This window comes from Hypanus sabinus, chromosome 11 (assembly GCF_030144855.1).
Source record: "Hypanus sabinus isolate sHypSab1 chromosome 11, sHypSab1.hap1, whole genome shotgun sequence".
Classification (NCBI taxonomy): Eukaryota; Metazoa; Chordata; class Chondrichthyes; order Myliobatiformes; family Dasyatidae; genus Hypanus; species Hypanus sabinus.
The window spans coordinates 62211192-62227948 of NC_082716.1; the positions used below are offsets into that span (position 1 = coordinate 62211192).

At 38.8% G+C, this 16757-nt stretch overlaps 1 protein-coding gene across 1 annotated transcript in view; it reads left to right on the top strand.

Annotated features, from left to right (window-relative positions):
• nmnat2 (nicotinamide nucleotide adenylyltransferase 2) overlaps positions 1 to 16757 on the top strand; it is a 328536-nt gene that overhangs the window by 28623 nt on the left and 283156 nt on the right. The window contains exon 3 of the mRNA XM_059984483.1: positions 7091 to 7269. Within this exon, the coding sequence (XP_059840466.1) occupies positions 7122 to 7269 (148 nt within the window). The 5' untranslated portion in view covers positions 7091 to 7121. The remainder of the gene's footprint in view (positions 1 to 7090; positions 7270 to 16757) is intronic.

The window sequence follows — 16757 nt, forward strand, 5'->3', positions numbered from 1 at the left end:
GGGCAACACATCACGCAGCATCCACACAAGGGAGATTTCACAAGTTTGGCGAGCTGGATACTGTCTTCCCCTAGACTAATGCCACTGGCTGAACCTGAGGGTTACATGTAATTAATTATCCCTTCAGTTTGCTATCCACATCTTTATCATAATACTTTAAACGTGAGACCATACCAACCCCGATACTGGGATGTAGATTTGAACCTTTCAACCTTTTTGCCTAGGGGAGCAGATAATAGGTATTTTAAGACATCATTAACAGAACAATTATAATTACTATGTGGTGGCGACGTGCAAATAAAGCAAGTTACGTTTTGGGATATTGAACCTATGGCGCCCGGGTCTGGGACGTCTCATTTGAACTGCAGAGAAATTTGGAGAGGAGAGGGACCTAAAAGGGTGCCGTTGACAGAGGAATAACAAGGAAAGAGGTTCTGCAGAGGGAACTTAAACAACTCAGGATTAAATTGAAATGCAGAACCCAAAAAAATAATGATCTCTGGTTTGTTACCTGAGCCACATGAAAATTGGCACAAGGTTAGTAAGATTACAGAGCTATACGTGTGACTCAAAGATTGGTGTGGGAGAAGTGGATCTGAATTCATGGGATATTGGTAGAGTGATAAGAAAGGAGAGAGCTGTTTCAACAGGTTGGGCTCCACCTGAACCATGCTGGGACCAGGATTCTGGTGAATCGTATAATGAGGGCTGTGGATAGGGCTTCAAATTAAGTAGCATGGGTGGGGGTGGGGGGAGCTGGTTTCAACATATTGGAAAACCATGGATAAAGTAAAACAGAAGGACAGTGCAGGAGACATTACTGAAGCCTCCAGAATGACAAATAAAATGTGTTTAGAAAGGGGATAAGAATTTAATTTCAGGCAACATGGAGACAAATTTGAAAAGAAGAGTGGCACATATAGGACTGAAAGTGTTATATTTGAATGCCTGAGGTGTTTGAAATAAAGTAGATAATTCTGCAGTTAGAAATTGGCAGGTATGACGTTGAGGGTATCACTGAGTCATGGTTGAAAAAAAATCACAACCGGGAGCTTAACATCCAAAGATACACATCATAATGAAAGGATAGGCAGGTAGGCAGTGGGGCTCAGGTGGCTTTGGTGATTAAAATAAAGAAATCAAATCCTTAGAAAGATTAGATGATGTAGATTCCTTGTTGGTAGAGTTAAGAACTCCAAGGGTAAATGGACCCTGATGAGAGTTATATACAGACTGCTGAAGAGTTGCCAAATGTTGGGTATCAATTACAATAGGTGATAGAAAGGGCATGCAAAAAGGACAACATGATGATGGTCATGGGGGCATTCAATATGCTGATAGATGAGGTAAATCAGATTGGGACTGGATTCCAAGAGTGGGAATTTGTAGAATACCTATAAGGTAGATTTTTAGAGCAACTTGTATTTAAACCCATTTGGAAAAGGGCAATTCTGGATTGGGCATTGATTAATGAACCAGATTTGATTAGGGCACTTAAGGTAAAGGAACCCTTCATGATAGAATTTACCCTGCAGTTTAAGAGGGAGAAACTAAAATTGGATGCATCAATGTTATAATTGAGTAAAAGAACTACAGAGGCATGAGAAAGGAGCTGGCTGAAGTTGACTGGAAGGGAACACTAGCAGGGATGACATCAGAGCAGCAATCCCTGGAGTTTCTGGGAGTAATTCTAAAGAAGTGGGATCAGTTCATCCCAAATAAGAGTAATTCCAAAGAAAGGTTAATGCAACCACTGAGGACAAGAGAAGGCAAAGGCAGCATTTAATATTTCAATGATATTTGAGTCATATTGTATGTATATTGTTTGATTAAGCTTTCTTGTTATTTAAATAATTAATTGGGATTATATGTAACAATTTGTTAATTGTCATCATGCTACCATGTGATATATGCACACCTCGCTTAAAGTAAACTCGAATTAAACCCATATTCCTGAATTCTTTGGTCTTCCTTTGAACTAATGTAACGTTTGGAATTTACAAAACATAGCATTGATGATGAGGTTTTTTACAATGAACCCAAGATGGCTACCGACATGTCAAATGCAGCAAAATGTTCAAAATAAAATAAAACACAGTATGAGCATCAGCGAGTAAATAAGTCACCCCAGCATAGGTGGTCAAGTTTAAAACAAAACCAGCTAACACACATTCTTCAGAAGGGAAGACGCAATCAAGTTTTTTTAAAAGCAGTAAATGGAAGAATTCAGGGTTCATAAACTGTGAGTACCGCGTGAAACTAATCATTAAAACAAATCAGAAATGGCTGGATACATCAGAAATATTGCCAAGTTTGATTATACAATGGGTAATTGGCTCAAATATACTGCGTATTTTGACACAAATGAAATAACTAATGAGAAGCGAGTGCATTAGTGTTAAAGGTATGCAGTTTGTTTCAGCTGTATGCTCCAACCAAACCATCAGAAATGAGCTTTGCTGCTGTTTTAAACCGTTAGTTCTATGTGGTATCGAAAAGATGCAGAGCCCATTTCAGCATATGTGGCTGAATTGAAGAGATGGTCTGAACATTCTCAGTTCAGTAATGGTCTCAAGAATATACTGAGAGATCATTTAGTTTATGAAATTTTACATGAAAACATTCAAAAATAGCCCCTAACTGAAACAAATTTCAAGAGCAATGGAAATCACTGTTTCAATGGAAACTGCAGAAAGAGATGCAGTCAGAACTGAAAGTGAGCCTGAATAAAATTGCAAACAACACACACAAAATGCTGGTGGAACACAGCAGACCAGGCAGCATCTATGAGGAGAAGCGCTGACGCAGGGTCTCAGCCTGAAATTTCAACAGTGTATGTCAACATTGACAAAATGTCAAAATGTCCTTATGGATGCTGCCTGCCCTGCTGTGTTCCACCAGCATTTTGTGTGTGTTGTTTGAACTTCCAGCATCTGCAGATTTCCTCGTGTTTGCTGAATAAAATTGTGCAATGTTTTAACAGAAACCAGCCTGGCTGAACAAATTCTGTTACCAATGTGACAGGGCAGGGGCTCACATACACCAAGCAAATGCAGATTTAAAGGAGAAACTTGCAGAAAATAGTCCGCACAGGGAAGAGAAAATGTTAAAATGTCAAGATGCAGTTTCAACAAGAGCACTAATCTGCATGTTGTTGATGTTCATGCCACAAAATAAGTTTGAAAGGCATTTTGAAGATACTAAACTGAAGACTGCAGACATTCAACTAAGAACTTATAGTGGAGAAAATATAACTCCTGTGGGAAGGACATTCGTGACAGTGAAATACAACAACCAACAAGCCACATTGTGCTTGTATGTGGTAAAAATAGAAGCACCAGTTTTATAGGGCCATGATTGCCTATGCCAACCAAACTTGATTGGAGAACCATCCACAATTTGTATGTCAGATCCACTGCAATGAAGCCAACTGAAAGTTAACTAAGATAGGTACTGGATGATGCTGCACCTATCTCCATGCGAAACACCGACAAACGTGGCCCAACAGAGGACAACCACTGTGCCTATGGTTGGAGAGCATATTGGACCAAGGAAGGACCGTGCTGCTCAGAGAAATTATGGAAATGTCAAAAGCAGTGCTCTGAAACAGTGTTGAAAACAGCAGTTTTTGTAGGCAGCATATCTGAGAAAACCTCTGATATGTTAGTCTGGTCATTATCGTGAAATGTGCTTGGTTTTAAACTGGAAGAGAGTTCAGAGTTTCAGAAAAGTTGGCTTTTGTGAATATAAAGAAGCAGAATCTGCTCTGAGTGCATTAAGGTTATTGCAAAAACTTCAATTGCAAGACAAAAAGCTGCTTGTAAAAGTAAATATAAAGACCAAAGCCCAGCTGGATGTATAGAAGGCAAAAAAGAAAGGAGTCAATTTATAAATTGCAATAAAATGAATTGCAATAAAATTAATTCCAGCAAGATTCAGACCCATTTTTACACAATTGGACATTGATCTTGCAGGATCTTTATTTTGGTTATTCTAGAACTTTCAGCAAGATTTACTTGTAGTAGCCTAGTTTAAGACCGAGCTTTATTTTATTATACAGTTATGCTGTTGGGCATTTAATTTTTTGCAGATTTCCTCAAAATGCAATTTATACAGTATATTAAAAAAGTGATCCTTTACATACAGTTTAAATTGGTTATTTTATTTTGCTGTTTAAAATGTTAATTTGGTTGATTAATAAGTTAGGCTTGTTGTAATTAACCAGAAGGATTTGTTTTGTTAACACTTTGGCTAATAAGATGCTCTGGAGAAAGAAATGCATGACAGAAGTAGTCATATTTTCATAGAGAGCATGGGAAAAGAAAGGAGTAGCCATTTCTTTCTACACACAGCACGGGATCAAAGAGGTTTTGTGGAAGGAAGGAGAAAGAATGGAAATGGACAATGAAGTAGCAGAGAACATGGTGAAACCTTCACAGAAACAAATTTGGCTGGACAGATTCCAATGCCAGAAAATCCACATACAGACTATGATTTCACAGAGAATGTGCAGATAATTTTCTAATAGCAGATGGTACGTGTCATTGGAGAAAGTTCAATGCCTTTTCCTTGGACCTTGCCTGGATATTTATTTATGTTTTGCTTGGACTGATATTTCGGTGCAGAATTGTTTTGATACTGTGCATAAATGAAGTGAAGCAAACTAGGCTGATTTCGTGACAATGATTGCCAACGATTATATGCGTAATATAGACAGATATGTGTGATGGGCCCTTTTCTTTATTTTGTTTGTTATAACTTAAAATATTTTGTTAATACAATTTTTAATTTAAGCTTATACTGCTGTGAGCTAAAATATTGCTTCCTGGCGAACAGTAAATTTGCATTAGTGTCACAGTATTCATACAAGAAATAAGTCTTATTTTTTCCTTAGAAGAAATATACAAACTATAAGTTTTTGCATTTCCCCAAATCATATCCATCCTAGACCCATTTATTTACTAGTAATGGTCCTTTCATCGCTATTCCCATGTAGTGTAATGTTATTGTATTTTGTATTCACAGTTACAGTTAACTCTTTATGACCCTATGGTGAGAAGGTTACATACTCTATTTATCTTATTGTGTGCAACTGCACAAATTGGAACAATAATAAATTTTTCATTATGAGGTCCAATTACTGATCACAAAATTTGTTTTGAGGGTCTAGAACACAAATTGGAGTGGTTCAGAAGGATAGCCTGACATTTGCAGTATTAATAATGAAGAGGCTACGTGAATGAAAATTGCAACTTCCAAACTGTGAGAAACTGAACTTTCTGTTTCAACTTGTCAGTTTTCACTTCAGGAATATCTGAGAAAGAAAAATTGTAACAAGGTAAGTATTGTAAGCAAATGAATGATTTGTCAGATACAGCGAATGACCATGGATGAAGGCCTAGTATTGTGTATTTGTATTTTTATTAGCAAAACATATTACTTGAAGATGTATCTTCCGTAATATGCAGGCATACAGTTCCTTATTGAAAGTGCTGCCGGTGACATTCTGTTGCTCCAAAGGAAGTGCTGATGTAGTTTTAGTAGTGTTAAAAGCATGAAATTCACATTACACATACTATGCACAATATGCTGTACACACTGTTTTCACTGTTAAAAAATATTGAAATTATTGTGAACGGTTGAATGAGATGCACTTGTGCTTTTAGTGCAAATACATTTTTATTATTTTCATTCATTATGAAGAACCTTTCAGCTTAACAAAAATGTATCTATTTCCTTTAATGATTATGATCTTTTAGCTTCTGCTATTTCTTATCCATTCATATATTATTAACTTTATTTTGCCTTACATAAAATATTACCTTCAATATGTTGGTTTTTGCTAGTGTTATGTATTTAATATTTCAGTAATATTTGAGTAATCTTGTGTGTATATATATATATATATATAGAGTTCAGGTTTTCTTGTTTTTTTAAATAATTAATTATGGGTTATATGTAAAAATATGTTAATTGCATACATCATCACATTACCACATGATACGTGTGCACCTCACTTAAAGTAAAAACGAAGTTACACCTGTATTTTCAGTCTCCCATTACTTTCTTTGAGTAGGTTTAATCTTTTGAAGTTATCAAACATAACATTAGTGACAAGGTATTTTTAAAATGAACCTGATATGGCTACTGACCTGTTAAGACGGAGTGAGATGTTCGAAATAAAATAAAATGCAACAAGCGCAATGTCAAAATAGAGCAGCGCATGTACAAAAGGAAGACACGATCGAGATTTTTTAAAAAGCCATTAACAGAAGAATTCAGAGCCCATAAAGAGTGAATCCCAGGTGATACTAATCAGTTAAAAAAAAAGGAATAGCTAGCTACGTTGGAGAGATCGATGAGTTTGATTACATAATAGGTAAGGAGCTCATGTATACTGAGCTATTGGTACAGTATTTTGAAGCAAATGAAATAGCCAGTGAGAAACAAGTGCCAATTTTGCTGAGTGCATTGGGTTTAAAGGAATACAGTTTGCTTCGAAGTTTGACTCCTCCAACCAAACCACTTGTAATGAGCTTTGCTGCTATTGTAAAGGTAATGCTAGAACAATTAGAACCAAAGCCACTGTTGATTGTAGAAAGCTTTAGGTTTCATAAGTGGAATCAAAAGGAAGGGGAGTCCATTTTAGCATATGTGGCCAAATTTAAGAGATTGTCTGAGTATTGTCAGTTCAGTTATGGGCTTAATAATGCACTGAAAGATCATTTAACTTGTGGAATCTTAAAAGAAAGCATTCAGAAATGGTTCCTAACTGAAGCTCAACTTACATTTAAAAGAGCAGTCAAAATTTCAATAGAAACCGTGGAGATGCAATTAAGTTGCAATCAAGAATGAAAGTAAGCATGAACAAAATTGCATTATCTAAACAGAAACAAGCCTGGCCAAACAAATTGTGTTAATGTTGTAGCAGGGACTCACATACACCAAATAAATGCAGATTTAAAGGTGAAACTTTCAGAAGAGCAGAGGGTGGAGCTTAGTCAAGATGGCGCTAAATGGTGACTCCTTTGCTTGCATCTTCGGAAACAGTTCTATTTCCATCTTTAATATCTCTGTTTTTCCCTTTCAGGGTTCTTTTGAAGACCCTGACCTGGAGTTACATGCTGACTTTGGTTCTTTATGGGAATAGGACCCGCTCTCAGGGTGTCACGACTGGCCGTAATCCGACATGCCAAGGGCACAGCTTAAGATTTCAGCTCACCTTTGGAAGCCCAGGATCTCAGGGCTCTGGAGTCAGGCGGGTCGAAGGTCAGTAATCCAGATAAGTGTGTTGTGGGAGCTGGGAGACCTCAGAGACCTGAGATCTTTGGGCACAGAGCTTGGAAAAAGCTACACAACTGACTTTTAACATTGTTAACCAGTGAGTTGTTTGTTATGTCTCCCCTCTTGCTGTGAAACAGAGACATCTCTTTCTCCCTTATCAGAGAGAGAGAGGACCTGTGGTATGTTGAACACTGGATGAACGCATAGTCTTTGGACTACTGCAAGTCTGTGTCTTTGCTGTTGCTGCACACTTCAGTGACGGGTGCCTTTGATTTTTTTGCCATTGGGGGGTGGGGGGATTGTTGCTTGCTGCCACTTACACGCGGGAGGGAGGGGAGCTGGGGGGGACTTTGGGGTTCTAACATTTAACTGTCATTCATTCTTTGGGACACTCCTGTGTTTTTGTGGACGGCTGTGAAGAAAAAGCATTTCAGCATGTATATTGTATACATTTCTCTGACACTGTGTATCTTTGAAACCTTTGAAAAGTAGGGCACACACAAAAAGCATGTTGGGTAGACTAAAATAAATGGACTGCACAGAGAAGAGGAAAAGCTAAAAATTCAAGTTGCCATTTCAAAAAGAGCAGTCATGTATATGTTGTTGATGTAAAATCTGACAATGATGAGAGTGACACAGGATTGTGTAGCCTTGAGATTTATAGTGTAAAAATTAGCAATAGACAAGCAATATGGCTTACACCAGAAGTGAACAGCAAAGTAATTAAAATGGAATTGTACACTGATTTAGCTGTTTCAATTACTCCACAAAATGAGTTTGAATGGCATTTCAAAGATACTAAACTGAAGCCTGCAGATATCCAAATAAGAACTTATCATGAAGAAAATATATCTCCTGTGGAATGACGTTTGTGATAGTGAAATACAACAACCAACAAGCCACGTTGAGCTGGTATTTGGTAAAAACAGAAGGACCAGCTTTACGGGAATGTGATTGGCTGAGCCAACTACAACTTAATTGGAGATCCATCCACTACTTGCATTCCACTTCCCCTGCAATGAAGCCAACTGAAAGCAAATTAAGAAAAGCACTAGATGATGCCACAGGTGTCTCCATGCTGAACACCATGAACCACTGGCCAACAGAAGACAAACAGGCATTGATGCTAGCATCTGTGTCTCTAGTTGGAAAGCATATTGGATCAAGGAAGAACCATGCTTCTCAGAGGAACCATGAGAAAAATCGTTTAAATCTAAACATGGAGCAAAAATGCTGATGAGTTGCAGTAGGGCCTGTTTCTTTGCTGTAAAATCAATGTGACAGAGCACTGGAAAAGAGAGTTCACACTGGCCTATCTTTCTCCTACAGATGCTGACTATCATGCTATACATTTTGAAGGTTTTTTATGCATCAGATTTTGAGTTCTACATTGGAAATCTACGGAAGAATATATTTGGTTCTTCATGACTGCACCATTTTACACTGACAGGTGACAAACACTTTAGAAGTAATCAGATACATTCATAGTGGATTCTGATTAAATTTAAAGTAAAATAAAGCAGAAACTTTGCTTCTACAAATTTATCAATGAAAGAAAACGAGAAGGGTGCACTGATATGATGAAGACCATTCATAAATTACTTTGAAGGTCTATCAGACAGGCAAAGGAATCATAAAAACACTAGATTATGCAGGGTTTTAACCCAAAATGTCAACAGTTCCTTTCACTCCAGAGATGCTACTTCATCCACTGATTTCCTATAGTACATTGTTTGTTGAAAGAGAAGCACAGCAAAACTACCCAAGCAAATATTACAGCAATATAAGTGCAATGGAATTATCAAGGAAGAGATGAAGACCTTAAAATAATGTAAATGCTGTAAAATGAATGAGCATGTTTGTGATTTTTTTCTTACAAAAATGCACTAACATGTTTGTTTTCTGCACAAAAGCAAAAATTAGGACTTCATCACAAGTAAGATAAAAGTGTTGTTCAAACCAAGGGATTCCCTGTAAAACAGTGGAATTCCCAAGGTTATGAGAATTTGTCCCTAATAGGCAGCAAGATTAGTAAGTCAATTTTTGATGTGTTCATTATTATTATGAGATTATTATCATTAATGCTCTGGCAGGAGACATCAATAGGACAAAGGACAATCTGGCATAGAGCAACACCAGAATCACCATGGAGATGAGTTGGAGTAATCTCTGATCAAATGGATTTATGGAGACAGTTTGAGATTGATATAAAGGCTGCATTAAACCCTCAAGAAAACTGGAGTGTTGTCCTCAAGATTGTGTTGGTCCTTTATAGCTTAAAGAACATCGCATCTTCCGTCAAATTTTTATTACAATATTTCTGCAACAAATAAGTTGGTATTTTGAATTATTTCTTGGAATGACAACTTTATGCTTGTTGGGCTCTGTATTTTGATTCTTTCTATATCTCTCATTTCCTCTTTATTTTTCACGCGACTCCATCTTTTATCATCTTTATTTTCTCTCCTCTCAATGTCAGCAGTACTTGGCTTTGATATTGATGAGAATAATTGGCAAATCACAGAGATCCCCACCACTTACCAAAGACGATCCATACGAAGGTCTAGTACCAGCAGGAGGTAGCATAAGGCACGATTCCCCACATATTTTAATAGAGGGAAGTGACTCTGTGACACTAAGGCATTATATTCTCCATTTTTTTAATGTTTTAAACATTTCTTAATGATATTAAAAATTAATGTTTTGATAGATTTTGATTGCTTTTGAATGTCTAAATTATTTAGAAACCAGCTTTAATAGTTTCATTTTAAATTTTGGCTTATGCTTAGTTAGCTGTCGAAATCTTTTTTTCAATTTTTGGACTAAGCATGGTTTACTGAACTCCGTCCTCAATCTGATCTTATTATGGTACAGCAGCCTCCTATACTGCATGGGACTTACGGAGAGGGACAGGTTTTAATATCAACTTCCGAATGGAATGTTGTGGTCAAAGCCACAAAGTAGAGAGTTTGAAGTTATTATGAAAATGAGTGGTTATTGCAGGCAATTGCTGACTGAATGTTTACTTCTTCAAAATATAAGACTATTTCAAAGATTTTTTATTAATCCTTAATATTAAAGTCAGCTGTGTTTCTTTTTGAAAGCTTGGTGTCTCATTTGAACACAGGATGCTCATATTCTGGGCATTAGTAAGATTACAGAATTCCACCTCTGATCTTGCCTGAATACTCTCAAGTCTCAGCTCATCTGGAACTGAACTCACCTCCACACGCTGATTCAGTGTATTTGTAGCCTTCTCCCCTTATTCCACATTTCATAAACTCCAGGTCTTTCAAGCCTCTGCTGCTGCAAAACTTGCACCAGGTCTTCCGCGTCTTCATCCCTGTTTTTGCAGCCTGTATTGACACCCTGGGTTAGACAGCACCTCTCTCTGACATTGCCTATCTTTACCTCTACAATCTCCTCTAGTTAGTCAGTCTTTGAAGATCTCTTGTTTTTATTCTTCCTCAGATTTATCTGCTGTACCATGGTTTTGGCTGCAAAAGTCATATGACAGAGAATTTCCCCTAAACCTCTTTCTCCTTCCTTCCAATAGACATTCCTTAAAACCCACATTTGAGTAAGTTTTAAGTAATCTGTCTCTTATCTTAGATTGAGGCTCATTCAGATTTTGTTTGATCATATTCAGGTTGGGGAGTTTTGTTTACAGATATCAGAACACATTTCAAATGAGGACCAAATGCATGAATATCCCTTCCATGCTCAGTACTCTGAGATTCATAGGGTTTTTCTGGGGGGAAAAGAATCCAGTGTTTTGTATTAGCTCAACGTAAAATTCAGTTCTTTGAATTTTGGTGTGAAAACCCTGGAAAATGTGCAAGAGCACGTTCAGGATGTGAGATTGGCTTTCGGGTAACACAATTCAAGATAAAGGTATCAAGTATGAATCCAAGCTTTTGACAAGGTTTTTAAAGAAGACATCTAATAAAGATATTCTAAAACATAAAGATATTTGAAGATATTCTAATGAAAGATTGATGTCTTTAATCTTTAATCATATAACTGCAAAATATTTTATTTTCTTAAAAACTGTACAGTAGGAATTTAATTGCACATATAAAAACAAAAAAATCAAAGGCACTTTGAGTGATTTGGTTAATAATTATTTTCTCATTGAGGGCATAATGTGCAACATCTTATTTCTATTAAAAATATTTTATAATTTTTATCAGGTTCAACTTCCCACTAGAATATGTGCTTATTGAGATTTAAAATTTCTGCAGGATATGCTGAGGGTTTCTACTGTTTTTTCAACTGCAACAATACCAATGTTCTTGTAGCTCCCAACAGGAAGGAGGTACAGGAACCTTAAGTCCCACACAAATCAGGTTCAGGAACAATTATTACCCCTCAATCATCAGTTGCCTGAACCAGAGGGGATAACTTCACTTGCACAAACATTGAACTCATTTCATAACCTCTGGATTCACTTTCAAGCCCTCTGCAATTCATGTTCTCAATATTTATTTATTCATTACTATTTTTTTGCATTTATACTATTTATAGCCTTTTGCATATTGATTATTTGTCCATCTCTCTGTGTAGTTTTTCATTCATTCTATTGTGTTTATTTGTATTGTGAATGCCCGCAAGAAAATGAATCTCAGGATAGTATATGGCAACATATGTACTTCGATTATAAATTTAGTTTGAACTTTGAACTTTATTATTGCCACATTTTTTCTGAGACAAGATATCATAAAGAAAATGCAGCAATTACCACTTTATTTTCACCATGGATGTCCAGACCTTATATACCTCCATCCCCCACCAGGAAGGTCTCAAAGCTCTCTGCTTCTTTTTGGATTCCAGACCTAGCCAGTTCCCTTCTACCACCACTCTCCTCCATCTAGTGGAATTAGCCCTTACTTACAATAATTTCTCCTTTGGCTCCTCCCACTTCCTCCAAACCAAAGGTGCAGCCATGGACCTATGTGGGTCCCAGCTGTGCCTGTCTTTTTGTTGGCTTTGTGGAACAGTCCATGTTCCAAGCCTATACGGGTATCCATCCCCCTCTCTTCCTTCACTCCATCGACGACTGCATTGGCGCTGCCTCCTGCACGCATGCTGAGCTCGTTGACTTCATCAACTTTGCCTCCAACTTTCACCCTGCCCTCAAATTTACCTGGTCCATTTCCAACACATCCCTCCCCTTTCTTGATCTTTCTGTCTCCATCTCTGGAGACGGCCTATCTACCGATATCTACTATAAGCCTACAGACTCTCATAGCTACCTGCTCTCTGGATGAGTCTTTGCATTTCAGGACAGAGGAGATGTCTTCCTTTTTTAAACAAAGGGGCTTGCCTTCCTCCGCCATCAACTCTGCTCTCAAACACATCTCTCCCATTTCAGGCACATCTGCTATCACCCCATCCGCCCGCCACCCCACTTGGAATAGGGTTCCCCTGTCCTCACCTACCACCCTACCAGCCTATGGGTCCAACATATCCTTCTCCGTAACTTCCGCCAGCTCCTACGGGATCCCACCACCAAGCACATCTTCCCCTCCCCCCCACTTTCTGCTTTCCGCAGGGATTGCTCTCTACGCGACTTCCTTGTCCATTTGTCCCCCCCATCCCTTCCCACCAATCTCCCTCCTGGCACTTATCCTTGTAAACAGAACAAGTGCTACACCTGCCCTTACACTTCCTCCCTCACCACCATTCAAGGCCCCAGACAGTCCTTCCAGGTGAGGCTACTCTTCATATGTGAGTCGGCTGGTGTGGTATACTGCGTCCGGTGCTCCCGGTGTAGCCTTTTATATATTGGTGAGACCCAATGCAGACTGGGAGACTGTTTCGCTGAACATTTATGCTCTGTCCGCCAGAGAAAGCAGGATCTCCCAGTGGCTACACATTTTAATTTCATGTCCCATTCCCATTCTGATATGTCTATCCATAGCCTCCTCTACTGTCAAGATGAAGCCACACTCAGGTTGGAGGAACAACACCTTATATTCCGTCTGGGTAGCCTCCAACCTGATGGCATGAACATTGATTTCTCTAACTTCCGTTAAAGCCCCTCCTCTCCTTCTTACCCCATCCCTGATTTATTTATTTCCCCCTCTTTTTTTCTCTCTCTCTGCCCATCACTCCTTGCCTGTTCTCCATCTCCCTCTGGTGCTCTCCTCCCCCTTTCTTTCTCCCTTGGCCTCCTGTCCCATGATCCTTTTGCTTCTCCAGCTCTGTATCCCTTTTGCCAATCACCTTTCCAGCAATTAGCTTCACCCCACCCCCTCCTGTCTTCTTCTATCATTTCAGATTTTCCCCTCCCCCCTCCTACTTTCAAATCTCTTACTATATTTTCTTTCAGTTAGTCCTGACGAAGGGTCTCAACCCGAAACGTCGACAGTACTTCTTCCTATAGATGCTGCCTAGCCTGCTGTGTTCCACCAGCATTTTGTGTGTGTTGCTTGCAATTACATTGGGTCAGGTTATGGTGCAAGTGAGATTCTCAATCTTGATTTTTATTGAGAAGAGATAGTTGGATCAGGAAGATTAACAGTATTGAAATCAGAGTTTGAAAAATGATATCATAAGGATATTTCCATTCTTTCAAAGAAGAGAGTGGAATGGTCATTGCATGAATAGAAATCTTCAGCAGCAAACTTACGTGAGTCAGTAAGCCAAGCTCAGCCACATCACTCTGACTCAGTGCTGTGCTCTGACAAATGATAATGACGAAGTGAAGGACAAATTTTATCACACTTTTACACGTGGTGTCAGAGGACGCCATGACTTAATTATCATTGTAGGTGAACTGAATGGCGCAAACAACACAAATAATGACAGATCGATAGGATGACACAGAAGTGCAAACATGAACGAAAATGGGGAGAAGCACGTCCATCTCCATATTATGATATAATTACTGGTAGAACATTATTTACACAAGCTGACAATGGTGTTCTCCTCATGATAGAGATAAGAACCAGAGCTCACAGGTTGGCAAAAAGTCAGAAGGAGAGTAAAGTGATCACCACTTTGTGGGAGTCTCCATCAGGCTAAGAAAGCCACAAAGGAAGGAGAAAGGCATTATGACATTGACAAAGCTAGAGTCCTCGGAATTAGAATTAAAACATTGATTTCCAGTCATCAAAACTGTAATGTATGGATCTATTTCTTTTAGAGCAATGATCCCCCTTAACACTACATATTGATCTGTTATCTCTCTCTCTCTCTCTCTCTCTCTCTCTCTCTCTCTCTCTCCCTCTCTCTCTCTCTCTCCCTCTCTCTCTCTCTCTCTCTCTCTCTCCTCTCTCCCATACACCAGTTAAAGCCACCTCCTGCACTAGCACAACAAGTTAGTGAAGAGTATGGACCAGAATGTCAGAAAATATTACGAACTGCACTGACTGTTACGGGACAAAACAGCATGAGAAAGCCTAAGGACCTGTGAATGACAGTGAAAATAACACGCTGAATTTAAAGTGAAAATAACATGGCACAGCTCCAGTTGGGAAAATTGACTAATTTGATCGTGGTAATGAAAGCTGTAAGTCATATATCGAGAGGGTTGCGCGTATTGTAATGTGAGCAATGTAGAGGAGCAAAAGAAAGTATCCACAATTCTTAGATCAATGGGTACATGGACACACAGTCTCTTACGCAACTTAGAAACTCCTGAAAAGCCAGCAAACAAAACGTTCAATGAAATTGGTACAATTTTACAAAATCACTTGGGCCCTAGAACACTGGAAATGGCTGAGAGATTTAGATTTTACAAAAGGAACCAGTCAAATGATGAAAGGCTTTCTGAATACATTATAGAACTGCGTAAACTTTCCCAGGACTGTGAATCTAGAGATGGACTTTCTGATGCATTACGGGACAGGCTTGTACGTGGCATGCATAGTCCAAGCACTGAAATGAGGATATTGGCTGAAAGAAACCTTAGAATGGGTGTTGACCATTGCAATATCATTAGAGACTGCAGCAAAGGATGCAGCAGAACTACAGAAAAGGAGATTGGAATGAGAAATGCATGAAATGTGCCCAAATGGTGCAGAAAAACCCAAAAATGTTATTGCTATGGCAAATCCTCCCATGATGCAAATGACTATTGGTTCAAGGAAAAAGAGTGCTGTAAGTGCCTTTGACAAGGTCACATAGAGAAAATGTACAAGGCAGACTAAAAGCACAATTGAGTGAAAAGTCTCAAATACAAAACTAAGCAAATGCATAAAGTTACTGAATGTAAAACAGAATCAGACAACATTGAGCCTGACAAAGGTGAACTGTCATGCCTAGAACTGCATAGTATATCTCAAGAAGATCTCAAAATCATCTGGATAACAATAGATGTGTCCAGCCTAAAACTGAAAATGGAGCTGGATACAGGGGCAGCTTTGTCTATAATTCCAGAGGCTGATTACAACAGACTGTTTTCTAATATACCATTAGAGAAGACCCCAATGATGCTAAATACTTACACAGGTGATAAAGTGTCTCCCAAAAGCAAACTGAAAGTAAATATGACATTTGGAGGCCAAACACAACAATTAGAGCTTTATGTAGTGAAAGAGTGGAGTGCCAACACTTTTCAGATGTGAATACTTGAGAAAAATCGAACTAGACTGGCACTCAATGAAAACTCTCAGTGTGTCATCAACAGGTAATGGCACCCCGAATGGTAGCACTAACCAGAAACTGGTTTAGTGCTAATGAGAAGGTGTTTGAGAAGGGGACTGGTAAACTCAAAGCCATGAAGACCAGATCTGAACTGGATGAAAAAGCAATACCAAGATTCCATAAAGTGCATCCAGTGCTTTATGCACTACATCCTAAAGTGGATGCTGACCTGCAGAGCTTGGAGGTGTCTAGAATTCTCTCCAAGGTAGAGTGGAGTGGTTGAGCCACATACATTGTTCCAGTGATTAAGATGGGGAAGACTGGAGCCATTTTCAAATGTGGGGATTCTATGGTGAGCATCAACCTGGTGCTGCCTACTGTGCTGTATTCTCCTGCCACAAAGACATATTTGCATCTTTGACAGGTGGGGAGAGGTTTTCAAAGATTGTCTTATCACAAGCCTATCTGCAAATGAAGATTGAGAAGCAGATATTTCCTCACAATCAACTCTCACACAGGATTGTTCCAGTATAATCGTCTTGTCTTCAGTGTCACAAGAGCTCCAGCAATCTGGCAAACAGCAACATGCACCAAGATAACGCAGGACCACAATGTTACCTTGATGACATCATCATGACTGGAAAAAGTCATGAGGAGCAAAATCTTGGTAAAGTGCTTACCAGGCTGAGTGAGTATGGTTTGTGTGCAAAAGAGAGAGAAATGTGCGTTTTTCAAGAATGAAATCTCACATTGTAGACATGCCATTGACAAGCATGGCTTACATAAGTCACAGGAGAAGGATGAAGCAGTGCTACAGGCACCCAAACTGGAAAATGTGTCACAACTCAGGTCATACTTGGGTCTTGTAAACTACTACTACC